Source organism: Sebastes umbrosus, chromosome 6, assembly GCF_015220745.1.
Source record: "Sebastes umbrosus isolate fSebUmb1 chromosome 6, fSebUmb1.pri, whole genome shotgun sequence".
Classification (NCBI taxonomy): Eukaryota; Metazoa; Chordata; class Actinopteri; order Perciformes; family Sebastidae; genus Sebastes; species Sebastes umbrosus.
Window position 1 is genome coordinate 27,525,431 of NC_051274.1, and position 27,967 is coordinate 27,553,397.

The 27,967-nt window shown below is 41.6% G+C and overlaps 1 protein-coding gene across 3 annotated transcripts in view; it reads left to right on the forward strand.

Annotated features, from left to right (window-relative positions):
* The window catches only part of sema3b (sema domain, immunoglobulin domain (Ig), short basic domain, secreted, (semaphorin) 3B), an 83,590-nt gene extending 56,302 nt beyond the window's left edge, over window positions 1-27,288 (forward strand). For 2 of the 3 annotated variants that reach the window (XM_037773147.1, XM_037773148.1), the window contains exons 2-18: window positions 342-934; window positions 4,030-4,187; window positions 5,610-5,672; window positions 15,250-15,369; window positions 15,916-16,009; window positions 16,135-16,254; window positions 16,410-16,552; window positions 16,815-16,929; window positions 19,420-19,489; window positions 19,636-19,780; window positions 21,849-22,068; window positions 22,155-22,246; window positions 22,413-22,454; window positions 23,206-23,363; window positions 23,507-23,562; window positions 24,728-24,867; window positions 25,382-25,900. In XM_037773147.1, coding sequence (XP_037629075.1) covers window positions 754-934; window positions 4,030-4,187; window positions 5,610-5,672; window positions 15,250-15,369; window positions 15,916-16,009; window positions 16,135-16,254; window positions 16,410-16,552; window positions 16,815-16,929; window positions 19,420-19,489; window positions 19,636-19,780; window positions 21,849-22,068; window positions 22,155-22,246; window positions 22,413-22,454; window positions 23,206-23,363; window positions 23,507-23,562; window positions 24,728-24,867; window positions 25,382-25,900 — 2,436 coding nt within the window. In that variant the 5' untranslated portion in view covers window positions 342-753. Of the gene's footprint in view, window positions 1-341; window positions 935-4,029; window positions 4,188-5,609; window positions 5,673-15,249; window positions 15,370-15,915; window positions 16,010-16,134; window positions 16,255-16,409; window positions 16,553-16,814; window positions 16,930-19,419; window positions 19,490-19,635; window positions 19,781-21,848; window positions 22,069-22,154; window positions 22,247-22,412; window positions 22,455-23,205; window positions 23,364-23,506; window positions 23,563-24,727; window positions 24,868-25,381 lie in introns of those variants that run through there. The other variant, XM_037773150.1, reaches the window with a different exon arrangement.
* Window positions 27,289-27,967: the final 679 nt, after the last annotated feature.

Here is a 27,967-nt window from a genome sequence, read left to right on the forward strand (position 1 = left end):
ATGGAGAGATTGTGCTTGGCTTGGCAGTGGACATGGCATATCTCTATCACACACACACACACAGTCTTCATCAGCACGGTCAGTGTGTGCGTGTTTTGGATACTGTCCCTGAGTCTTTGTGTAATGTGAAGAGATTATAGTGCTGTTGCCATAATGGAGGCTGGCATTAACACAGCCTGGCAGGGGCATCAATCTGACTCTGACTATATATACCTCAGACGCCAGTGCTTGTGTGTGTGTGTGTGTGTGTGCGTGTGTGCTGGGGCATCCCTGTGCACATGCAAACATATGCTAGTAGTGTCCATTTCTAAATCCTCTCCCTTTTCTGTCTCTATTTTTAGGTGTCCATGCCCATGTGTGACGTTTTTGTCCCGTCTTGGATGTGAGAGGTGAACTCGGTCGTCCTTCACGAGAGGAGCGGTGAATCTGTCAAGAGAAACTCTTTGGAATCAAGGAGGGCGCTCTAAAGATTGCACTGATTATCAAGTGCTTGAAAGGAAGCCCGGGAGAGGCTGAAGGTCTGCTAAAGCAACACAGCAAGAGGGAGAATCTGATCCTCGCCAAACAGGACTAAGCCCACACCAGTCCAAAGGCAGGTGGACTGCATCTAATATACAAACAAAGAAAAAAGGATTTTTTGCTCTAAATCAGAACCAGACTCCGGACCGAAATCCAGCTGATAACCACAATAAAGTCACTTCACGCGCTCAAACTCTCTTTTGGAAGGAAAGAGTTTGTTGCAAGCGTGCCAAGATGATGACCATGATGATGATGATGGCGGCCATGATGGTCACCTGCAGCTCTCTGATCCTGCTGGGTCTGGCCGCCGCCCACGCATCCTCCGCCACCGTGACCCGCGCTTCCTCTGCATCTTCATCTTCCTCCTCCTCCTCCTCCACCTCCTCGTCACCACGCATGAAGCTCTCCTATAAAGGTAAGAGCCAAAGCTTCGAGGAGGAAAGTTGAAGTCTTGCAGTGGCGTTTTGGTCTCTTCCACTGCACATGATTTATACTTTATTCTGTGTACAGTACGTGGACACACACTTTCTCATGGTTCATGTGAGATGCCGCCATCCTTTTCAAAGTAAACTGCCCTGAACAGCAGCCAGCTGTAATTTGTGGCTGCTGTGATTCACAGCCGCACACAAACAGATGCACACACACACACACACGCACCGCTTAAACACACAGTGGCAGGGTTTCGTGTTTCATCTGGAGCATTGTGAGTTAGAAGAAGGCCGCTCGGTGCCCAACACAACCACATAAACCAGGGATGTGTTCCATCATCGAGAGCTGGCAATTACAGCCTGAACTAACTCACCAAGGACGTGAGGCTCGCCGAAGGCCGTCTGCCCAGCTGAGATATGTGCTCCCTTTAATTTTAGGCCGAAGGTAACGTGTAGCGCAGGGGATGGAAAGACAGCAGAATATTTTAGTTTGAGTTGACACATGAAGGACTAAAATAGATCCCATTGACCTCCTGTGTCAGTGAAATTACTTTTGATTTAATTTAGCCTGCAGGTAAGCATAACACAGCCAACAGCAGCAGTCTGTTTATTTATCCAGTATTCAGTCACAGGTTTGCTGTAAGGCCTTTTGTAATGAGCCAAGTAATAAGTAGGATAATGTGCAAGTAGTTAGTCATTAAAGAGGACCTATTATGCTTATTTTCAGGTTCATACTTGTATTTTAGGTTTCTACTTGAACATGCATGCTTTAATGTTCAAAAAACGCTTTCCTGTTCTCATACCGGCTGTACTGCAGCACCTCTTTTCACCCTGTCTGAAATGCTCTGTTTGAGCTCCTGCACCCTTCTCCCAAAAAATCACAGTCTGTTATGATTGGTCAACTGAACCAAACTCTTCAGACTCCGCTTCAGGTCCGCTCTAACAAACTTTGTTTTATGACTTGCCAAACTAGCCGCAAAGCAAAGTGTGTTACTTGCTGCAAGGTATTCTCATACAATGGTTCGTATGATATCTTGTGAAAAGTTATTCCTCCTTTTTCATTCATTTTCGAATGTCAGGCAACAGGTGTCAATTTCCGCTCATTACATGCATACAGTCTTTTCAAAATAAACTTCTGTCTTCTTAGGAAACAACTTCCTTAGGTTTAGGCAATTATACTTCTTGGTTAGGAAAAGATTGTAGTTTGGGTTAAAATAACACCAGAAATGGCATTACTTAAGTACATTAAAACAATTAATCAACACTGACTTCTGGTTTCACACGGGACACAAACAGCGGTCTCCTTAGTGAAAATTCGGTATTTTTAACCCATTCATCCACCAAAACCTCCTCTCTTCACAGCTCTTTATAGTTCCTAGTTCACAATTACATGGATTACATACTAATAGATTTCGTGGGATATACACAAATTACAGTACATTACTTTTCCGTAGGTATAGCTACGAATGGTGTATGAGACCAGCCTGCTTGGTGACATCACCATGTTACAGAAAAAAAGGCAGGACTTCAAGTGAGGCGTTTCAGGCAGTTCAGGAGCAGTGTTTCTGTGGGGGAGAGTAACTCCCTTTGGCGTGGTCTTTGGGCTTTGTAACTTTGCAGACCTTTTACATGCACAAAAAACTATATAATGCACTGAAGGAAAGGGAAAAACACAAAAACATAATAGGTCCCCTTTAAAATAACTCTTTCATGTGGTAATTCAAGTCCCAGAGGAACTCTTTTAGCAATGCAGCTCAAGGGATGACAATGGAAGTTGATCAGTTGTCCATCTGTATGTGTTGTCAACATGATGACATGCAACTGTTAGCATTTCAAACTAACATAAGAACATTGTCTGTTGCATAGCCTACTGAACGTAAGCCTGTTAATGTAATAATAACCGGTGCCTTAAACAAGTGTAATTTTTAGTATAGTAGGTGTCTTCTTTAGGCACCACAGCATGGTGCAACTGAATAATAACACATTTGCTGAAAACGGCACATTAATATGAAACAAGAGCAGTAGACCTACAGTCCCTGATGTCATGCAGGCGGCTGTTGGGTGGAGTCTTAATAAAAGCTATAAATTCTCATTAGAACAATGGCAGACTAATAAAGCCGTTTTAAAGTCTAAGCAATGTTTTCTTGAGCTCCTAGTTGAAGTGCAGGCCAGCAGGGTGAGGATGTAGTCCCTTTATTTCTTCAGCTTCTTGGGCCAAGAACACTTTCTTTTTCTTTCCACGGGTTTGGGATAACTATTATAGCTTAAGTTTACAAATACAAGCTGAATTTTCCTGGGCACTGTTCCCCCAGAATTTGTTCTTGCCAGGTTGGAAACAGCAAGGACACTCAATTTTTCCATTGAAACCAATATAGTGTCATTATACTGTCAGAGGAGTTTGTCCTGTTCTGTTCACATGTCGCTGGCCTGAGGATACAAACACATAAATGTTATTTAAATATTAAAATTAGGTGGTAATCTTCTCTATCAACCATATGACTTGTTGCTGCCTCGTGGCCGACCAACTGGATCTGAAGACTCCGATGACTTGAGGTTGTTTTGGCATTGAACCTTTGATCAAAATCTTTCTTAGGTCATAACTATTACTTCTTACTTTATTGAAGACTTACTCACAAAAGAATCAGCATATGGATAATGGCCATAACTAATGTAATTATATCTATTTTGCCTAACTGTTGACAATGCCATGTGAGTTGAAACAACTTGTGAGTTTGCACGTGGCATGCAACAGGAGGAGGGCATGTTCGGCTCTTTTGTCCCGACATTACAACATACATTTTGTTGTTAATTCACAATGAAAGGTCAAACATTGACAAACAGCCTAATCATGGTTCATAAAATCTTCATAATGTTCATAAAACCAAAGGTATCTCTCTTTTATTTGAAGGTTTCTGGCCTATTTCTGTATATGGAAGTTGCAGAGAATCATTAACCGTGGGAATTAACTGGATTTGGTTGTGTGTTGTAAAACTATGGGATGCCATCAGTACATCATCACATGTAACAGAGGACAGATAAGAGTTGCCACCCTCTATAATCCTGTATATCTGTGTGATTTCAGAGTTGCAGCAGTTCCATGGAGTGCGGCGGTTCGAGCTGGAGCGTTCCTGCTGCTTCAGCGCTTTGCTGTTGGACGAAGAAAGAGGACGCCTCTTCGTTGGAGCCAAGAACTTCCTGCTGTCGCTATCATTAGACAACATCGCCAAGCAGGAACACAAGGTTGGTCAGAACCAAAATCAGCAAGGAACCGCAATAAATCAGGAACTATTTTTGTTGGGCAGACAACATGTAATATATAGATATTTATTTAGTGGCCCACAGCAGAATAAAACCATAAAATATGTGGGGGTATGGAAGGTTTGTTGACAACTAATGACTCCATTACTTTGCTGTTTCAACACTGTCTACAGAGTGTTTTATTCAACATTGTTTTAATGCACAGTGATATGTTTGAAATTCTAATGAGCTCAGGGCGTTTTGTCTCTAAAGCAAAGTACTGTGTATTTCATGGCAATACACCATATAACCTAATCAAGATGTATTTACCTGAAATGTGCTCTGATCAAAGACCTTATGGGTCTCTTATCATTAAATTACTTTATTACTTTAGTTTGCGTTAATCACAAACTAGATCAAAGAGATTATACTGGCACGGGATGGAAATCAGGAAGTGTTTGTTTTTTTTGTATTTACAACCATTGCCATATTGTCTGATTCACTGTTGTCAGGCCACACACACTTTATTTGTTTTCAATTGGACCTAAAGGCATGGAAGAAAGAGAAACGTTCAAAAGTGTGGACACGTTTTACCAACATGCTCCTTTGAAAATAACTGAATCATATTCTTGCACATATGAGACCACTCAAGTGAGCAGCCTCACATGTAAGAAGAAAAGAAAGAGAAATGTGGGATTAATAGAGAAAGGTAGAAAATCAAAAGAGGTGGACGGAGATGAAAAGAGAGCATTTGTCCAAAAGAACATTGTGATTCATATCTAAATGGCATGCTTTGATTGAAACCTTTGCCTTTGGAGAGCAATAGTCATAGTCAAGCCAAGGCGCAATAGCACAGACTGGGATACCGGTATTGGAGCGGATAATACATTTATACATAAATCTACACACTGGCAAAAACACGAAATGCACTGCACTTAAACGCATAGAAAAAGATATAAATACAACCCACTACAAACATCTGTTCACAGCTGTTTGGAGAAAATGACATGTTTGGTGCGTTGGATGTGAAGCCTTTGTTGGTTTTGGGTTTTATGGGCGAGTTTGATTTATGACCTGGATGTGCAGATTCACCACAGCTGAAGCAGTTTTTCAATGTAGTAGGGTCATCCTCCTTTACAATGATTATGTTTACATGCACAAAATATTCCAGTTTTTGCTCAAGATAATATAAATGTATTTATTTATCCAAACCTCTAGGTGTCTTATTTGAGCTGTGCCATGCTCAAGGGCGTATTATTAATTTAGACGGAATAAACTCTTGTGATTTTAGTATTTAAAAGATTTAAAGTTTTATATAATTTCTCAAAACGTATGTCAAGCAGACTATGAATTATTAAATTAATTCAGATAATGAATTCAGATTTCGGCGACAGGATCGTCTGACTTTTGGCTTCTGTGTTTCAGATCTACTGGCCGGCTCCCGTCGACTGGAGGGAAGAGTGTAACTGGGCTGGCAAGGACATCACTGTAAGTCTCTTCACACCTCTTCATCTTCAATCAAACCTCGGCTGTGTATTAAATATTCTCTAACAGGAAATATAAAGATCACACTTATTATCCAAAGTGTAGAGTTATCTATGAAACAAAGTGACTGTGTATGAACCATAATCCGTTAAAAAACATCCTTTTAAGAAAGATCACTCATCAGCCCCCAGACATACATTACAGAGTTAAATTATAGGGCTGAGGAGCTCCTCGTGGAGGACTGTCCGTTCCTACCCAGCACAACATAATGCTACCTTTTAATCTACTAGAGTCATGGGAGTTATCACAAGAAACACCACGTCTAAACGGATGACATATAATAGGTGCAACACTCCTATCACATCCTCAAAATCTGTTTGTTTTAAACCCTCTGGCTGGCTTAGCATCTCAAAAGACATCTGTGTTTTTCCACTGCAGTTTACACTCAGCACTGAGTGTTCGTTTTATGCAGTAAACAAATTTATTAAACATCATGTTCTGTATGAAACTTAAATTTGTTGGGATGTAGTCAGGAGGACCCACTCGCAGAACACTGACATAGAAGTAGATGAAGTTTAACAGGTTTATTGTGATGTTACTGTAGACAGAGATGGGTTGGAGAGCGTGGTAGGCAGAGGTAGCAAGGGAAAGTATAGGCTGGCAAGCAGGCAAACTGGCAGACAGGCCAACAGGAATCCAGGAGCACAGGAAACAAGCATTAATTCAGGTTACCAGAACAGGAGGAAAGCTATTCACAAAGATTCCTAAGCTAAAGGCTTGAGCTTAGCTACCACAGTTGAGACAACAATCTAGTGAAGAGTAGGAGAAGAGCCAGGGTTGATATGCAGGAGAGCTGATGAGAAGATTGCACACAGGTGTGCTGGTAGACCCAGGTGAGCAGCATGATGGTAACGAGACACACACACACATGCCCACAGAGAGGCAAACCAGGGACCAGGAATTTACACAGGAGGAGTGGGGACACAGGGTTTATCTATATTCTTTAACCAATTTTTGTCACGGTCACCTCCATTTTTCCCTGTCAGCACAGCCAGATTACTGAGAAACAGGATTTCTTAGCCATGTATACATATTACAGAGTTAAATTAGAGGTTTTACAAGAGAGAGCATGTGCATCACACTGGGTAAATATTGCCAACCCATTCTCATTCCCAGGGCGTCAATTTTGGATGTTCCATTAACTGCAATGTAAACCCATCCACGGCAAGAGTAAACGCTCCAAGAAAGTGTGCCGGGAGTGTGGTGCCATAGTCTAAAGAACGCAAAGACACACACCGGATGGGAGGGAAGATGTATGGGTCCAAAAAACACAAGGCTTTCATCCAGGAGACAGCTGTTTGTGTCCCATGTTTTAAGTTTCACTTTTACGGTACATTCAGCCGTTCATTTGTGTCCCGTGTTCACAACGTTCAGTGTCATTTTCTCTGTTCAAACGTAGTAATTTAAAGCCCAACCATGTAGTTCTTTCCTAAACTTAACTATAGTGGTTTTGTTGCCTAATCCTAAAGTGACGCCAAGGGTAACTATAGTGTTTTTTATGCCAAAAATAAAGTGACTTGGGCTAAGGGGTGTGACAAAGCGGCGGTATGTGACAAGTTGGGATGAGAAGCAGTTGGCATTGCTGTGACAGCAATGCAAAGGGATATGAGGAAAGAAGTGGTGCTTTCGTGAAGAATTTACTAAATATTCTGACTTTAACTGAAATTAGCACTAAGTAGCTTCTAGAGGTTGACGGTATGTCTCCTGTAAGTCAGTTTCACAGCTTAACAGTTCCACATAGGAGCATCTTGTAGCACTAATACACTTAAAGTACAGTAATTAAGCCATGGTTCCAAAATAAGGCTGGAGGGACAAATCTGTTTATTAACTATACTGCATGTAAACACGATTGCATTACAGTAGGTTGCAGTGTATGTTTAACCTTTAACAAGGAAGGCATGATTGAGGTTAAAACTGTCCTTTTTCCGGACTGATGGAATAACTACATTAAAGGAATCATACAAAATATCACAAGATAAGAATCTTGCTAATTATGAAATCATAATTAAAAAGGCACATGGTTTCCCGTGTGCTTGTAAATGCAGTGAGTGTGCAGGATGGGACCTGATTGACAACATGCACGGCTGCTACATGTTGCCAGGATTGAACTCATGACCTACTGTACTGTAATGCTCTCAGGACAGTTTCCTAAAACAAAGGCCACCCTGCTACTTCAAAAAAAAAGTTTAAACATCAAGATTTTCTATTTTGATCTACAGAAGAGAAACATTTTAGTTTCCCAGAATATGTCGAGTAAATACTGGATGTGATGATTATGTGTCTAAATGTGATGTATGTGGATGGAGTCTGGGCAGAGCAGGCTCGCCTTCGCTGACCGACACGTAGAGGCCACCAAGAGCCTATAGACCACCCAGGATTACATCACACACAATTAGCTCACTCATATATATATACGTGTGTGTGCGTAAGTGTGTAAAACAGTAACTTCCCATCAATGTGTCCTGACATGCCACAAATCTGCCTTTATATACTGTACCTATTCATGTGTTTAACAGTGTGTGTGTGTGTGTATACGTTTGTTCATGTATGTTTAAGTATCCAATGTGTGTGTGAGTCTGTCTTTGTGTGTGTGTAAAACAAACCCTTCATCAGTGTGATTACACAGCTGTAGCAGACAGACAACGAGCTCCATTCATTGAAAACCCCAGGCTCCAGTTTCACCTGACCAGGAGTCTGTCTGACTGTGTGTGTGTCTGATCAGGTTTCTGTGTGTATGTGTATGTGTGTGAATTAGTAAAATTGCTCCAAAGAACGAAGGGAAGGGGAGGAGGAGGGAGAAAGAGATAAGAAAATAAAAGAGAAAAAGTTGGGGGGAATTTTAAAGACAAATGTTGCATTGAAAGGAGTTTTCCCTGGTCAGTTGTTATTCCTGCCTTTCTGCTCTTTGAATTGTTATTTTTTATCCTTTGTTAAACACTCACTCCCCTCGTATTCCTTTGGACTTTTAGTGTCTTTGTGAACATTCACCCACACACTGAGAGCTGAGCTGACCTCACACCGTTGACCCTAATTACAGAGAACTGTGTTACTCTATAGGAAGAAGCCAACACATCTCTCTCCCCCACTGATCTCTCTTACTTCTCTCACACTCTCTCTCTCTCTCTTTCTGGCATCCTCTCTTCCCATGCTCTCTTTCTGTATCTCATTTGGTTGTTCTCTGAGAACCAGAGGTTTATCATGATGTTTACGACCCCCTCAGTCCTCCCATCGTGTCTGTGTACTCGTTCCTGGGAATCTTTTCTCTTTCTTCTCACGTAGTTACACTCATATTAACCTTTTCACTGTTCGATTGGTGTTTTTTTGCACCTTTTACACTGTAAGATATGCTGCTAGTTAGCACATATGCTGCTCAAATCAATGTAGCAGGATGGTCCAAGCCCCCAGGAAGAGCGCCAGGCTTTAAAGCAAATTTTTGCAGTGGCCAAACGGTGGTACTACAACTTCCGTGTCCGTCACGTGATGCCATAAGGCCCAAAAAGACTTTTCTCATAGACTTACATAGGGCTGGGAGGCGGGGTTAAAGGAAACACTACTGCGCCTACTCTATGGGCCCAATGAATACGTAAGGATCGCCGGATGATTCGGGTACTTTATCACTCGGCAGTCGAGCCATTTTGGCTTCATGCACCACTGAGCAACTCTCATACGAATGAACGGGGCCCCGCCTCCAACGCTGTATCCAGTTCTCTCTATACATCCAAGGGATGGTCAGAATAACGTCCATTTTTATGTGTGGCTAACTTCCTCATGCCGGCGTGGCATGACCCCATAAAACTACAGCTTGCCATTTTTACACTTCGGTTTTTCCATGGATTAATCAAGCAAAATATAACTTGTTAATTTTTGTTAATTATGAGTGGACAGAGACAAATAAATCAACTGCAATTCTAGTTAAAAAACAAGTTCTCCAGCATGTACGCAGTATCACAGTAGCTCAACAAATACACACAAGGTATCTGTTGGGCTTAAGAAGTTGCCCACATAAAGACATGTAATAAACACTTACTCACACACACACCCATAGACCACAGAAAAGCCACCTAACATGCACACAGACACACCAACACAAACACAGACACATGCACATAAACACAGTCAGACAGTAGCAGTAAACAGTTGACAGACACTCAGTCTGACTCAGCACTCTGACTGGAGAGCTGGAGCCACTTTTAAACCTACAGAAGTGATGGATTGTGTTTACGCTGTCATGTTAGCACCAGTTAAAAGAAGATCGCCAGTTAAAATCCTTTAACACACTGGGAAATAAGTGGAAAAAGAGGTTGAGGTTGAGTGACTGTGAATGTTCAAAGCCTGAAACTGCCCTCACAGCGAAAACACCAGCATTGGTCATTGAATGGCTTTACTTAACTAATGCTTAAGTTTTTTTTGTCATACAAAATAGTCTTTTCTTGACAACAGAAGGCCCCTGAATATATGCAACACATTCTCGTCCCAACTTGTGACATACTGACGCTTTGTCAGGACCCCTTGGCGTCACTTTCTAACGTACTGGGTAGCCCAGCGTGTCAAACTGTTACATTCCACTACGGTCGTGGTAAAGATGTGGTTAACGTTGTGAATTCAAACAAAAACACTTGCTTAGGTTGAGGCAACAAAACCACTTAGTTAGGTTTAGGAAAAAAACATCACGGCTTGGTTTAAAAGTACTACATTTGTAAATTCAAGGTGAACACAGTTACTGAAACAATTTCCAGCCAAGTAATTGAAAAAAAGAAATTCTGCTCTGCCTCGATGGGTTCCTAAATGATATTATTATAGTTGTACAATAGAAGCTCAGAGTCCAGAAATCATTCTGCCTAAGGAGAAATATGTCAGACAAATGTCAACGCTGCTACATTGTCCTGTTCAGCAGAAGCAATGAAAAGCATTCCTGGGATATTACACTGTGCTGTGTTGTGTATCTAATGGCTGTCTACTGTGTGTGTTCAGTCAAAGGCTCTCAGCCATTAACTTTATTAAAGTTTGCTGGACCACAGAGACTCTTTGCTCTCAGACACAATCAGGGAAGGAAAATGGAAAAAGTAGCTCAGTTTCTATCTAAACTTTCATAATAATGCAACAAAATAGCTGAAAATGTGCGTTTAGACAGGTTGGAAAGATGTCAGATAAATGGGATACATTTTGGAGGTTGTTCTTGTTCAAATTAGCTGTCTAAAGATTATACACCTGGCAATATAACCAATGACTAGATGCTATTATATTAAAGAAGCACTTATGATATAGTGGAAAAAAATGCCATTGACGTCCAGTTTGTTTTTACTTTTAGGATCATGAAAAATCATTGCAATATTGAGTAAATTGTACTTCTCCTTCGGACTTTATAACTCCATACATACTGCTTGAATGAACCTAGTTAGTATGAGACAGACAGGTGGAGAGAAGTAGCAGATAATGGCTGAAATAATAAATAGATAGATCGGGTTAATTATTTCTAGAATGGAAACGATGAAGTGAGAGAAGGAAAGAAAGACATCCACTGAGGAACAATACCGCTTTATAAGACATCTAAAGCTCAGGCCGCAATGAGGTCACAGCCTGCGTTTTGCTCACTGTTTCAACTAATGAGTCAGTGGAAGGTCAAAGGTTAGCCGGTGAACCCTTTAACACAGACACACCCACTCTGAGGAAACGTGATGGCTGGCATAACTCACCTCCTCCTTCCTTTCTGATCTTTTCAAGCTCTTTCAAGTGTCTTCTCTCTTCGTACCTTTTCTTTTACCTCCTGCTCTTTCTCTCTTTTGTCACATCAAAGAATTGACTTTGTCAAACTACCGGTCTGCTGACTCCTTCACCTTCCTCTGCCCTCTGACACACACACACACTAAAGGCTTAAAACACAATGGGAGTTAGATTGAGTAGGAGGAGGTCTTGCTTCAGATACACACACTGGGAATATTGGGAAAAAGGATTGATTGAAACTTGGCACGAGTGCATTTTATCGGAGGAACCTGGTGTTTGGAAGCTGGTGAGGTGTTTGTTTGTTCATTCATTGTATAAATGTGTGTGTCAGCCTGAGGGTGGAGGTAAAACTGGAGTGTGTGTGCCTCTTTCTTTCATAGGAAACAGAGGTCTCCTGTGTTTGTCAACAGCTTAATCGGCCTGTCGATTGGTTGAACACCTTCACATGTGCACATACACACACAGACGGAAGCATGTAGGCAATCATACACCAACAACTCCAACTTTAACCTCCTAGTGGTTTTCAAAGGCTGAAAAGCAGAGCTTTGTTCTAAACCACTGAGGGTAGTGTGTGTGTGGGTGTGTGTGTGTGTGTGTGTGTAAGTGTGTTTCAGGCCTAATGAGCCACAATTCCGCTTGTCGTTGCTTTCATAACCTGGCCTGTCTGTCTGTCACCCTCGGGTGACGCTGAAAGACAGAACAGACAGACAAGGAAAGACATTTTGATTATAGAAGAGAGTAAACGTGTAGATAACAGAGAGATGGAGAAACAGAAAAAAATAAGAAATATACTATAGACCTGCATTCATCCTTTCATAAATAAATCTTTATCTTATTGGAAATTTGGTAGGCATTAAACACACAGATCATGGAAACACACCAATTGCCGTGTTTCCATTCAATTGTCTAGCAAATGTTAAGCAAACTTTTGAAATGTCACAAAAAAAGAAGTTGGTTTGGAGCGAATAGATTTGGGTACAGCGTAGTTTGTTCAGAAGTTGGCACTATAGGCTGTGTGTGTGTGTCTGTGTGTGTGTGTGTGTGTGTGTGTGTGTTTGTTTCAGGCCTAATGAGCCACAATTCCGCTTGTCGCTGCTTTCATAACCTGGCCTGTCTGTCTGTCACCCTCGGGTGACGATGAAAGACAGAATACACAGATGGAGAAAGACGTTTTGATTAAATAAAAGAATAAACGTGTAGATAACAGAGAGATGGAGAAACAGAAAAAAATAAGAAATATACTATAGACCTCCATTCAGCCCTTCATAAATAAATCTTTATCTTGAAGGAAATTTGATCGGCATTAAACACACAGATCACAGTAATACACCAATGCCGTGTTTTCCATTCAATTGTCAAGCACATTTTAAGAGAGAGAAGCCAAAACAGTTCTAACGTCTTGGACAAAATCGGAAGCCAAATAACGTCCTGCACAAGGTCATTTAGGCACAGATGTACTTGGAATGAAGTCAAGAAGATTAACAAATTAAATTAGGAAGGATCTGCAGACTTTGTACACATGGGCGATTGTTCATTGACGGTCAGATTCATATCTCTATAAACCTCTTCTCCAGTGGCCCCCGGGGTCCAAGAGTGTCTGTAACTTGATCGACAGACAGATGTTACAGCGGCCTGTCTTGGGAAATGTAGACAGGAGAGAAAGGGGGGGGGGTTTAGATGTGGGGGCCAGTGTGTGTGTTTACAGCAAGGTCTTATTCAGTGTTGGGGGAAATCGACTAGTTTTGTAATGACAACACAGACATTTGAAAGCATCATATTAGCTCATCATATATTACAGTCATAGGGCTGAACACCACTGATAATCATGATGGTAATCATGATTATCATGTTATTCATGTTCTCTTAAGGGGTAGTTGAAAAACAGGCCCATTTTCTCAAAGCCTGGTGTAAAGATGAGTGCTCTGTCCAGAAAAGGAATGTGTACCATCCAGTCCGTTATAGTGTACAGTAAATCTTTCTCTCCAGCTGTCTCCTGAGATCCAGTTTACTGTAACCTGACTCTGAGATGGACAGATGTGACTGCGGGTCAATAACCTGCTGTCTAGATAAGAGGAGGGAACAGACAGAAAGGGATAAGGATACTGATAAATGATGATGTGAAGCAGGAGAAAGGAAGGAGGGAAATACAAATGGTATGGAAATTGGTCTGCTGTAAAAAGTGAAATAATAAAGCACAAGATCTCTTTTTCGTTATACTCCTCTTCTCTTGGTTGACGTCAGCTTGCTCATAGAAGCAATTAGTATAAGACAAACATCAAGCAAGTATATTGTTATTAATAAATAGTTTTACATTTTTTGGGAAATACACTTGTTTGCTCTCTTGTCATAGTTAGATGTGAAGATCCATCTCATCACTCAACCCGATCTCGTGCTTTTTGCGTGTCATTTATACGCCACGGGCTTATCGTTGTGAAATGGTCACGATTATGTTTAGGCAACAAAACCATTTAGTTAGGTTTAGGAAAAACACCATTGTTGGGCTTCAAATAAGTACATAAACTAAGTATAATACGTAACATAAACATACGTAAACAGCGTAACAACAAAAATGACATATTGGGGTTATGTGCCGGACTATTTCCAAGCCAAACTAACTGGTTGCTGGCTGTAGCTTCTTGCTTATATTAGCTCATATTGTATCCACTTTATTGTCTAACTCTGACATTTTGGCAGATACCCATTTTTTTTGCAAACTACTCCTTTAAAAGGAAGTTCTTCAGAGTTATTTTTGCCTTTTGCTCTGTGTGGTTCAGTTGATGTAAACTGAGAGTTACTGGTGTAAATGTTTTAACTAAGCCGGCATAAAACGGGCCAACTAATGTGTCAAACAAATGTTAAGAAAGATACACAACTCAGGGGTGGAAAATAAACATTTTCTTCTAAACTGAACTGAAAAACTTTACTCCCACAGCACCCATTTTATGTTTGACTTGTTGACTATTAACCAACTTATCAAGATTCATTTAATGAAATACTGAGGTGATACGGTCATAAACTATCCACTGATAAACACATTCAAAATTATAACTGTTATCAAAATTTTGATGGATATGTTTACCTTGTATGATGTTTGGTTCATTAGCCACTAAGAGGATATAACTGAGACAATCTCCTGCTCAGTGTTTCACACCCACCGCGATGCAGAAAAATGTCCATGTGTTATATAATTCACATGGAGCTTCAAACGTATGATAATTTGACCGTTATTAGACACACATATTGTAGGCATGTGTGTGTGTGCAGCCAGGACACAAAGGCTGTCACAACAGTGTGTTGGAGGCGGAGTTGGGGACTCCACAGTGTTGTCACAGGCAGACAGGCTGTGAGGAGTTATGTGAGGAATGTACATCACTAAAACAAAACAGAGAGAGAGAGTCCAAGGTTTGTCAATGGTCTCGCATTTACAATGTTTTTTTTTCTTCTTGTGTTGTAAGCTTAACATGTTTTTACACTTTTAAACTGAGATGCCGCTCACTGAGGTCATGTCCATGGCATTTTTTCTGGGAATTTCTTGGGTTTTAGTGACCTGGAGTGACATTGTACAAGTAGGTTTATATAAAGGCAAAATCCCACCAATATCTTTTAGACTATATTTGGATGTGACCATATTAGACCAATAAATGTAAGTAGTAAGATTCAGTAATTCCTCACCAGAATGTTATTCCCACATGTGCTGCTCTGAAACTTTATTTACATCATACACGTAGGGAAAAAGAAAGAAAGATCCAAATCAAGTTTTTTTACCCCTCAATAAACTGTTTTCCTGTTTGTCTTTCAGTCCGACTGTGTGAACTATGTGAAGATTGTGCACCACTATAACCGCACCCACCTGTACGCCTGTGGAACCGGGGCCTTCCACCCTACCTGTGCCTTCGTGGAGGTGGGACACAGGATGGAGGTGAGGAACACACAAAACTAAACCAACATGCAAACTGTCGAACTGCAGTATTCCATTCTTTATTTTTATATATACTACATCATGAATATTTAAATCACTACTTCAAACTTTTTCTCACCTACAACAATGATTCAAACTCAGACACACACACACACAGCGAGCCTCAGTCCTCTGCCAACCTGTTCATCATAAGAGAATATAATCCGAACAAACTGCAGGAAAAGACCTCAAAACACCAAATTTATGTGTATAAAGAGATGAATGTTGACACCCGATATCCAGCAGTTGCTCCTGCCTGGAAAGCTTAGCGTAGCAAAATTGACTCAAACAAGCTGCAGTCTGGACTGATGCCGTAGAAAAGGTGAATAATGGCAAAGTGCAGACAAATCTATCATGTTTAGCTCAAGTTCTCAGTTTCAAATTTGTTTTGAGTCCCTCACGTTGCCAAAATGTCAAACCTGAAATCGCAACCCAAAAATGACTGACAAAAGAAAACAAAGTGTATGTGTGATCACACTTTAAATCCATTTCCTCTCTCTCCATCAGGACCACATCTTCAGGATTGACCCCTCTAAGGTGGAGGACGGGAAAGGGAAGAGTCCGTATGATCCTCGCCACAATGCTGCATCTGTACTCGTCGGTAAGTAAACCCACGCACGTTAATATGAGCTGGTTATCTATAATATTGTGTTCATTTTTGAAAATTTTCATGCCATACTTACGTCATGACCAATCAGTGAATTGTTGATTGATTCTGTCTCCTAGGGGATGAGCTATATGCCGGCGTGGCCACAGACTTAATGGGACGGGACTTCACCATCTTTAGAAGCCTGGGGAAACGGCCCTCCATCCGCACCGAACAGCACGACTCACGTTGGCTCAATGGTCTGTGTTTGTGTTTATATGTCAGTTTAGGCATCAATTATGTTTCAGTTTAGCTCACTTTATATCACATCTAACCTCAATCTGGTTGTGTTTACAACAAAACTCACAACTTGTTTGAGAAACTGACGTTGTTCATCTGTGTTTGTGTCTACTAGAGCCAAAGTTTGTTGGTTCCTTTTGGGTCCCGGAGAGTGAAAACCCTGATGATGACAAGGTGTTTTTCTTCTTCCGCGAGACGGCGGTTGAGGCCCAGGGGCTGGGGAAGTCCACCTACTCCCGCATCGGACAGCTCTGCAGGGTGAGAGATGGTTTCATCACTCAAGTCTAGTGTTTTAATTAAATTGTGTGTAATAAAAAAAGAAAAAAAAAAAAGAAATCACCATCTGGATCAGGCCCACTCAACCTGGCTATCTGACAGATTGTATAACAAAATGAGGTCATGTTCTGTTTAAAGAATTAAATTTGGTAAAGTGGTGAAAGTGGTTGGTGCCCAGTTTATAACACTGCTCTTACTCTCGTCTGTCACACTTCTGTTAAATGACTGTTTTGTCTTGAATCAGAATGACATGGGCGGTCAGCGAAGTCTGGTGAACAAGTGGACGACATTCCTCAAGACCCGTCTGATCTGCTCGGTGCCGGGAGCCGACGGCAGCGACACCTACTTTGATGAGCTGCGTAAGTTCACTGTGCACACAGATTCTTTACTGCATCAACTCATTTATGACTAAAATGATGTTAAGCATGATGTCAAGGTAATCTGTGTGTCTTTTTGAGCTTGATGAAAGCCAGGCTGTTCTCATACACCGTCCGTAGCTATACCTACAAAAAGTAATGCACTGTAATTCGTATAGGTAGGTCAAAAAACACCAGACTTTCACCCAGCGTTCATGTGGCGTGTGAAACCAGAAGTCAACGTTGATTTATTTGTCACTTAAGTTACGTGCTTAAGGATAGCCACTTCCGGAGTTATTTTAAGCCAAACCACAAGATTTTCTTAAACCTAACTAAGTAGTTTTCTTGCTTAAACTTAAGGAAGTTGTTACCTGCGAAGATGGAAGCTATTTGAAAAGTCTGTGTGGATTTAATGAGCGGAAATTGACAGGAGTTGCTGGACATTCGTAGGAAAACAAACCAAAAAGGAGGAACAATGTTTTCATAAGATATCATACAAACTGTTGTATGAGAATATGTTGTGAAAGCACACTCTTGACTTCAATGGATCTCTGTTGAGGTGAGTCAACAGACCTCTGACCACAACAGATGTCCTCATGTTGAGTGAACTCCAATCAACTCCAATAACAAAGCAGCTAAGCCGGTCTAGGTTTCCATTTTCTGTCCCCAGTTTTGAAATTATCCATCCTAAACATTTTGCAGTATGATAAAGTAATCCTATTTTTCAGAAGTTAGAAAAAGCAAAACAAAGTGTTGAAATTTTCCAACCTTGCTGTATCCGTTTTACCCAGAGGCACATTCTGTGGGTGCAAAGGGAGAGAAAGTCGAAGAAAGCATAATAAATTAACCAGGATTTCTGACCTCAATTGTAGATTACCATTCAGCCCCACATTCCTGCAGACTCGGAGAAAGCATGCGTACGAGATTCATTGGTAATAGATTCTGGCCTGATCCAAAGCCAGTGTTTTCGCTGTGAGTTCAGAGTAAGTTGCAGGCTCGTCTCTGGTGAGTCTTCGTATGACAAAAAGGCGATAATGTGTTTTCATTAGACAGGATCCAGAAGTGGGGCTCCATTTCTAAAGCATGGGTTGTGGGCAGAGGGAATATTTTATGATAAAGAAGACATAATTTCACTCTAAAACTCACTCGGATTGCTCCACAGACGCCTGGTGCCAGTTTACCCGAGCACTGTGCTCATTAATAACCACAACTACTGTAGGAGATAAAACGGCTTTAACCATTATGTATGCTTTTGTAAAATATGTCTTCATACAGTAAAATAATGTGGATAAGTCTAAGAGGAATGGACAAGTAAAATGTAAGTCATGTTTGTTTCTCTGCAACAGTTGTCCCTTCGCTAAACCCCTCCTCCAAGCAATTGTCCAAACATAGCTTGGCAACTGTTATAGGCGGGGCAGGCCCATCAAGCTCTGGATTTGTCCATATTTCGCGTTTCATAAGAGCAATACTCAACGAAGTGCGGCTTGTCGCAATTATTAGGAGTTGGGAGGCATGTTCATGTGTTTCAAATCAAATTCAAGTCGAATAAAAGCCCATTAGACTTAAATACATCTTCCTTCAAATGCCATTGCTTAGAGGAATCATTGAATCATGAAAATAATGCACAATTTCTGACTAAAGCAAACAACCCTCGCGGCCCGGGTTCGAATCCAACCTGAGGCTCTTTGCTGCATGCCATCCCTTCTCTCTCCCTATGTCCTGTCTGCAGCTGTGCTATCATAAAGGCAAAAAGGGGCCAAAAAAATACAAATAAAAAAAAGATAAAGCAAACAACACTTGACAACACCACATCTCACAAAGAGAAGCACCAAACCTCCGGCCATGAGGTTTGCACAGCAGCTGCAGCGGTTTCTCTCTCTCTCAAGATGTTTTTGATTGATCTCTCTGTCCATATCTGTGGGCCATAACATGATCCCTCTTTGTGCTTATCTCGTGACGCAGTGAAAGGTGAACTAAGTGGAAGAATTTGTCCAAATCCTAACCCTACCTTAGGCAAAACCTGTCCATCACATTCCCTCATATGAACAATGAGTCCCTTATCTCTCGACCAAGAGCTTTTTGACCACACCTGAGGCCAAATCTTTAGAAAGGACCTCCCTGTAGAAATATCTGAACCCGTTGACATTATTCTACTGAAATACCTACACCACATTACTTTTAATAGTTTAATACTAGTTGGAGCAGAATTCTATTTATTATGGTGCAAGACTCCGAAATGCATCTTGTCTGTGGCACACACAAACCTGTCAAGTGTAAGAGAGTGTTTTAATCAGCAATCAACAATCTAAATAAAATGATTTTAAAAACCACTGCTCGAAGCTGCAGTGGATTTTGTTCCTTGTCATGAATGAGTTGTTACTGAAACATCTCTTTAAAGTAGACATGGCCATGGGGCTTTGCTTATCTTTCTCTTAACCTTTGACCTCTGGACTACCACCTGACCTAAGTGTGTGTGTGTGTGTCCGTCCTCAGGCGACGTGTTCCTGCTGCAGACGAGGGACAGAAAGAACCCTCTGGTCTACACTGTCTTCTCTACTTCCAGGTCAGAGTTCATTCATATTGTGTGTGTGAGTGTGTGTGTGTGTGTGTGCGTGTGTCAGTGTGTGTGTGCAAAAGAGAGAGAAAGGAGAGAAAGGCAAGTGTGTGTGTTTTGATGTCTCTAACCCAGCTCCCCCTGTCCCCCAGCAGCAGTGTATTTAAAGGCTCAGCAGTGTGTCTCTACTCCATGAATGACATCCGGAGGGCCTTCCTGGGACCTTTTGCCCACAAAGAGGGGCCCAACTACCAGTGGGTCCCCTTCCAGGGAAAAGTCCCCTATCCACGCCCAGGAATGGTATGTCAATAACTGTCAACACCAGTGGGAAACCTCCGGTTCTGAAAAGTGAAGCCAATACTTAAGTGCTTTAAACTTGCATTCTTTCTAACAGCCAGTAGGGGGTGACTCCTCTGGTTGCAAAAAGAAGTCTGATTGTATAGAAGTCTATGAGAAAATGAGCCTACTTCTCACTTGATTTATTACCTCAGTAAACATTGTAAACATGAGTTTATGGTCTCAATCACTAGTTTCAAGTCTTCTTCAATACAGCATGATGTTCATTTAGTAAATTATGGTCCCATTTAGAGTCAAATAGACCATAAAGCAGGGGAGGCTTTAGGGCGTGGCTACCTTGTGATTGACAGGTCGCTACCACGGCGTTGTCCGGTCTGGGAGTTGTCCGTGTTTTTGTCGTATAACTTTAACCCTTTCACAGTGTGTTTTCAGTTCATGAAAGTTAATTTTAAGATTTTGGTCGCCTAAAAATGTCTTATTCAGCGTTCAGTTGTACTTAGCTCCACCTTCTTGTGTCCCTTCTGGTTGCAAAAAGCCAAGATGGCGATGGCCAAAATGCTGAAGTCGAGGCTTTCAAAACCGTAGTCCACAAACCAATGGCTGATGTCACGTTGACTACGTATACACTTCTTATATCTATGGTCAAGACCCATCCATAGAGTAGTGTCAAGAGTCTCTAACCCCGGTGAAAAGTGCATTAATAGAAGAACTGTATACAATTCTGAGGTACTTGTACTTCTACTGATCCTTAAGATCATTTTCTTTTACTTAAGTAAACTCTTGAATGCATAATATTTACTTAAATCAAATTATTAAAGCAAGAACTTTAGTCGTAATGGAGTACTTTAACATTATATTATCGCCACAGGTGCACTGAACTTTAAAAATACAAATTCATATTAATATGAATACATTAATCTCATGTAATATCCTTGTGATATAAGTCTTAAAGGCTCTTCATACACTTGCAGCATTAGACCTAATTTCATCCAAAAGTCCTTCCAATCAATAAGTGCTTTATTAGGACTCTTACATTCTGCTAAGCACACAAGCGTAGCGTCAGCAGGATTTGTTATGCGGAGCTTCAGCTGTTAACTGCCACAGCAGAACAATCCCCATTGTATGACTGCAGAATAGTAATTGTAATGGGCCTACAGTAAACCCTCTCTCACGCCATTATCACCTCACTGGGTTGTAAAATTAGCGGAACGAATCAAATTAGAAGAAACCGATCGCGCTTTCAAGAGAATTATGCAAAACTGCATAGAAAGCAGTTTTAAATGCATGAACCAGATCAAAGGTTTTTGACTTTATGGGCAAACTGTATCGCCTCTACACACCATAAAAAAAGTATGAAAACTGCATGATGCTACAGCATAAGTTGGTAAAGTTTCAGTATCTGGAATGAAAGTCTAAGACTGGAATGTTAATTAGAGAGGGAGGCTGGACTCTGACCTGGAGAAAATCTCTCACATCCCTGTGACCCATCACACCATAATCACCTCACTGTGGCCTGCTGGACCACGGCTCTGTCAACTCAGACATTTTCTAACAGTTTACATGCAGAGTAAACACGAAACAAATTCGCTCATCAAATATAGTATGAGTCATTGTGGAACGTTTGAGTCCAAACATGGCAAAGAGTACACAGAGTCAGTCCTGCTCTGCAGAGCTATAACAAATCCCTCACAGTAGGAGTGGATTGGCTGGATTATTAAAGTGCTTTGAATGGCTGGGTGGTGGCTAAATCCTTTTATAAATAGGAAAAATGCATGTTCATACATTCCCAGGACAATATTTGCTATTGAAATGGTTTCAGTTTTGATGATTTTTCCAGTATTTAGTTTGTTTTTTTAATGTTTCAATTTACTTGCACCATTTTGCATCCCCATTGAAGTTCAGTAAAGTGTTTACCACAAAAATGCACCTGCAAACTAACTGCAATTGGACTTTAATTGTAAATTTGCCATTTGGAACACTTACTTTTGTGCTGCATCCCATTTGTGATTGTCTGCAAGTTTGCTTGACTGCTGGAATATGAGTTAAACTTTCCTTTGTTACCCTCCATTAGTGTCCCAGCAAGACATTCGGCAGCTTCGAGTCCACAAAGGGTTTCCCAGACGATGTGATCCAGTTTGCGCGTCACCACCCTCTGATGTATAACCCCGTCTACCCTATGAGCCGACGGCCCGTCTTCGTCAGGACCAACGTGGACTACAGCTTCACACAGATCGCTGTGGACAGAGTCAGCGCCGCCGACGGACAGTATGATGTCATGTTCATTGGCACAGGTGAATGACTTGTTTCCAGCTCTAACTCATGGAAATAATGAAAGTGTTATGATGTGTGACTTGATGGACTGCATCTCTTATTTCAGACAAAGGGACAGTGCTAAAGGTGATCAACATCCCCAAGGAGAGCTGGAACAACATGGAGGAGCTCCTACTGGAGGAGCTGGAGGTCTTCAAAGTAAGAAAGCTATGCTAAAGCTCATTTCTTGTAGACAAAAGCAGTACTGAATGTATTTTGAGTGACAATTCATGGCAATTCATCTGAAAAAGTCTGTCTTTAATAATGCAAATTTATTTGATATGTAGCATGGTGATTCATTTTCTGTATGTCCTCTGCTCTTCAGGATGCCTCATCTATCATCGACATGCAGATCTCTTCAAAACGGGTTTGTTTGTTTTATACTTTATGATATAAGACAATATTACAGGCTCAGGCAGCACTTACAGATAGGGATGCTGTAGGGCAGGTACAGCATTTAGGCTAAGCATTCAGTAAAACAGCCTACACGAGGCAAAGCAGCAGATGTTGGCAGGAGGAAGATGATTGTAGAGGAGATTCAGAGGCAAGAAAAGGCTGCTAGATGTGCAAGAGCAGTATCTCAGGCAAAGCAGAGTGAATGGATGAGTTGGGGAAAAGAAACTCAGCTGGAGAGAAGTGCAGGGCAATTTATAATGTGCTTCCATCTTCCCCAAAATCTTAGTATATGGATAGGCGAGGACCCAACATGTCACAGTTATGGAATTCAGATAAAGTTGCCTATCGAACCAGTTCGGACAGCCGCTGTAGTTTCTGCTTTTTGCTCGCGTGACGATAGGATTCAAAGACACTTTAAAAGGTGCACTGGGTCGAGGTCAAGCCAGTGGGGCCGGGTATCTGCTGCTTGATTGGTAAGAGCAGAAGTCAAAGGCAGCTTAAAGGTCAGTTAGGTCAGGGCTAGAGAATGGTTATCACCTGTGATGGGACCCAGTAGATTTGTAACAATGCAATGTCACAAGGAGGCATCATAAATTGCAAAAGTTGTCACGGACACAGAAAGCTGGATGGTCCGGTTTGAGACACATACAAGTACGAACTGATTCCTTTTAGGTCCTGGAACTGTCTTTTAAAATTTGTCCCTCCAATTTGTGTCCTCACAGCAACAGCTGTATCTGGGCTCAGACACAGGCATAGCCCAGGTCCCCCTCCACCGCTGCAGTGTGTATGGGAAGGCCTGCGCTGAGTGCTGCCTGGCCAGAGACCCGTACTGTGCCTGGGATGGAACCTCATGCACTCGCTACCTGCCAAATACCAAGAGGTCTGTGACACAAATACTAACGACACACACCAGATGACCATTCATTACATTGAGCAGGATATCACAATGAAAATGATTGTATTTGGAAGTATAATCAATACTCCCCTAATCTTATAGTAAATTGTAATAAACTTATTTTACAGACGTTTCCGTCGCCAGGATGTCAGGAACGGAGACCCCAACACCCTGTGCTCTGGAGGTAATATTAAAAAACTATTGTTTTGTCTGGTTGTTAATATGAAAACATGAAAGCTCTTGTAGCTGTGACCCGTTCTTTAGGTTGACTGCTACAAGGTTATATTCAATAAATAAGAACAAAGCTTTACACTGATCCTGCTCTGACTCACAGAGACTCTTGGCATCTGACACCTCACTGTCCCTGTGCCAAAAAATCCCAAATCCTTCCACCCTTCAACCCCTCGTGACCTCTGTCCTCCCAGACCACAATACCAGCATTCTGCCGCTATCTGTCTCTCTGCCACATAACTGAATCACGCTAATCGCCCAAACTTTAGCAGCTCCTGGGTAATACGATTACATCATGTGGCATGCAAGCCGTGTTGTGTAAAACTAATGAAGGTCAGAGTAATTGTCTCTGATGAGAGTGGCATTGCCCCAAAGAGCTGATCAGCGGTCAGTTTACACACCATTGTTTCCCCAATCATTTGTGCTGGTGACTAGAAACAATCTTATGCTGACCCAATCACGTTCTTGCATGTTGGATATATTTTTGTAAATCTTTCTTGTAGAAAGTTGAGCACATGTACTCCCACTTATGGCTAAGGTTAATGGATCCTTTGTCATCATTAAACCTCATCACTCATAGTGACAACATGCATGACTTTCCCATCAGCAGCCAACAGAGGCTTTCATTAATCAGCGTTGACTAAGACTCTATTGTAATAACGCCTCTATTGTGCTAAGAACTAATGTGGCTTACATATTTTTTCTTGTGATGCCAATGTATTAATATATTTAGTCACAAGACTGAAAAAGACCCAGTGACTATTATTATAATTGAGTCTTTATAGGTCTGTTTCAAAGTCAGCTTTGGTTTTATAATTGAGTCTTTATAGGTCTGTTTCAAAGTCAGCTTTGGTTTCCTATCAGCATTATCAGCTCAATTTGTTTCTGTCCCATATCATCCAGTCTTTCCTGAGTCTGTCCTGTCTGTTCTGGTTTTGGCCAGGTCTTTCCTTCCCTGCCTTCCTTGTCCAATTTATTAGTCCTTCTCTCTCCTGACCTTTCTTGCATTGTCCTGTCCTGCCCATCTCATCCTGGATTGTTATTAGTATGGTAGTGAGTCCTTAGTCTTTGGTTACAGTAGACCCTCATAATGTCCTTGTCTCTGCTGCCCCCTGCAGACCATCATAAGCACCGTGTTGCAGAGAGGAAGCTCTATGGAGTGGAGGGAAGCAGCACTTTCTTGGAGTGTATCCCCAAATCCCTTCAGGCCAGAGTCACCTGGACCTACCAGAAACATCCACAGAACCCACGGGAAGAGGTGAGTTATAACTAAGAGATCTGACAAGATCAAAAGTCACAAAAAGGTTTTACAAGAGTGTGCATATAATGAAATCAGAAAGCTATTATTTCACAATGTGCAAGTAGTGTAAACATTTATTATGATTCTGGAAAAAAAATTCTTTATCCAGATTTCATAATTTCCCCCACATGACATCGTTGTTAAGCAAGATCACTCAGACAAAACAGCTACAAAGAGATTAAAGACGACCAAAACAAGACAAAACAACCACAAAGAGACACAAAACCACGAAAAGACTACAAAGAGACACACTGTGTGTCTTGGTCCTATGTAGGAGAAGTGGTGGGGCCTTTTGCATGTCTGTGCCCAGAGGCCCATTGTCTCATAATTCACCCATGTCTTTACACATGTACATGGGACTTTCCTGGATGACATTGGTGCCAAGACACGCACTTGTACAATAGGACAAAATGGCAGCATACGGCACATAGTTCAGCTCCAACATTTCAATGAAATTATTTCTGTTTTCCAGGTGCGTCTAGATGACCGCATCCTCCAGACAGACAGAGGCCTTCTGATTCGCCGAGTCCTGAAGAGAGACGTCGGCGTCTACCAGTGCCACGCCATGGAGCACGGCTTCACCCAAACCTTACTAGGCATCACCCTGGAAGTCGTACCTTCATCATCCACCTCAGTCTCCAACCTGCCCTCGGACGCCCCTGTCCGATTAGACCCCCGCAGCGGAGGCGCGCCCCCAACCAACCAAAAGCTTTGGTACCGGGATTTCATGCAGCTGGTGGACCACCCCAACCTGAGCACCGTCGACCAGATTTGTGAGCAAGTTTGGGCGCGAAAGAATGCCGGCGGCGGAGGCGGCGACCAAGGGGAAAAGACCTTTCCTGCTCCGGGGAAGGAGGTCCCGCCTCTGGGCCCCGCCGTCCGCCCAGCTAACAAGAAGTGGAAGCATCTTCAGGAGATAAGGAAGGGGAGAAACCGCCGGACCCACGACGGGAAACCGAACCCTCGGGCGCCTCGCAGCGCAGGGGAGTAACAGCGTAGAGAAAGACATGGAGGGAGAAAAGAATGACTGATACAAGAAAGAAAAGAGGCGAATAATAGACTGAGAGACCAAGAACTCCTGGAGGTGTTCACACGTACAGACACACCACATGAAAACACACGCAGACACACACACACACACACACACACACACCTCCTCTATTGTGTATATTTTATCTATGGATGCTCCCACTATATGGTACCCCACTCCCTGAGTCCTCGTCCCACTGGCCAGCCCCTGCATGTGCTGCCTTACTGCCCAAACTGATTCTGCACGATCCCTTTACACTGTTCCACTAGCTTAGTATAAGCAGGTACGTGGGAGTGAACCCACCTTTATAAACTCAAACTCACCTGTCATTCCCTTTGCCACTGACTGTATATGGATTGGGGTTCACAACACAGGATTACCACATCTTTTGTTGGGTAATTAAAGCTTGCCTACTACATGTTATATGTGGATACTTGCTCACAGTATGAACACCTGCTCTCTGGACTGCACCACTCCGAACACAATCAGCCCCCAAAGTTTTGGATGACCTCTCCTCGCGGCTTTTCTTACCTGAAGATTTCATACCAATGTGGACAAAAGGGTGGACTTGGGTGCTGCGCATAACGGGGAAGGAATGGAGAAACTGGAATATACTGGAAAGTAACGGTCTCTAACTGGAAACACATTTAACTATTTATGTGCAATTGCACAAGCATGCAGACAAACACTTTCTAAAGCATTATTTCTACAGGTACATTGATCAACTTCCTGTAGTGCTTTTGTTGCACATATACCATAATGCAGTCAGTCAGAAGAGGTGGAGATGCCAGCAGCGTGGGGCAGCCTGTGGAACACATCAGCATGTTGCAAACTGGTTATATTATATAGTAGGTTTTTTTTTAGTGGTTTCCTTAGGCACATTGAGGCATGTTGCAGCAAAAATAAATCACACAACACAATGCAGTCCTGGTTGGAGAGCAGTTGTATCTGGCAAGATATGATTATATTGCTTTACTGGTCCAAACCACTAGAGAACGAGGGGTGGAAAAACTACTGGCATTCCATGATGTGGGAGAAAGATGAGATGTTTACAGTAAACAGACAAAGCTGGAGCACAAAGAAGTCAATTTGTTAAAGCTAATAAAAGCCCAAATAAGATCTGGATTACATCAAGACAAGTTTTAGTGCATATAGGAGAAGATGATCCAAAACCTCACTCTAAAATTTGCTATTTATTGGTTTTACTTTTGGCTGTGTTTAATGTTTTGTGCATTAACATAAAGGAGAAATCATGTGGTGTGGGTGAAGAGGAAGAGGGACTCTAGTATGACAACCCATGTTTCTGGGCTACAGTACAGTATATATATATATATATATATATATATATATATATACATATACATATATATATATATATATATACATATATATATATATATATACATATATATATATATTAGCATGATATTTATGAGTGAAACTATGATTTTGTTTTTTGTATTCTTAGCGGTACTTCTACTCCTTGCTCTTTTACACTGTTCTTGCATATGTTGTTTGTGATAAATACATATATGCAAAGACGAGCGAGTCGCCGACTCCTCGCTCAACACGGCAAAATGCACAGAAAGCTGCTCTTTTGCGCTACCCACAATGCATTTCACTGTCTGCGAAGAAAAAAAAAACTTCCATATGACTTCACACACTGTTGGAATCACTTCTCAACGTCGTGTTATAGTCATTAATATCATTGACTTTTGCTGCTTAATGATGTCATCTCTTCCTAATGGACAATTAGTACGATAAGGTCTTCCTTCTCTGTGTCTCTCTCTCTCTGTGTGTGTATTATCTGTAAAGTTTGTTGGTCGTCTGTGCTAACATGGTGTGTTTAGCCTGCCCCCCCGTAGTGTCCATTGTGTGTACGGGCTCGGATGAGGAGCCTTCCTGTGGTACCATACTGTATTATATCATAGTCTATCCACATGAAAGAAAGCAAATGGCCATGTAACATAAAACCTGCTTTTATGTTTTGCGATCATGCATTTTTATGATGAAATTATGGTCTAATTT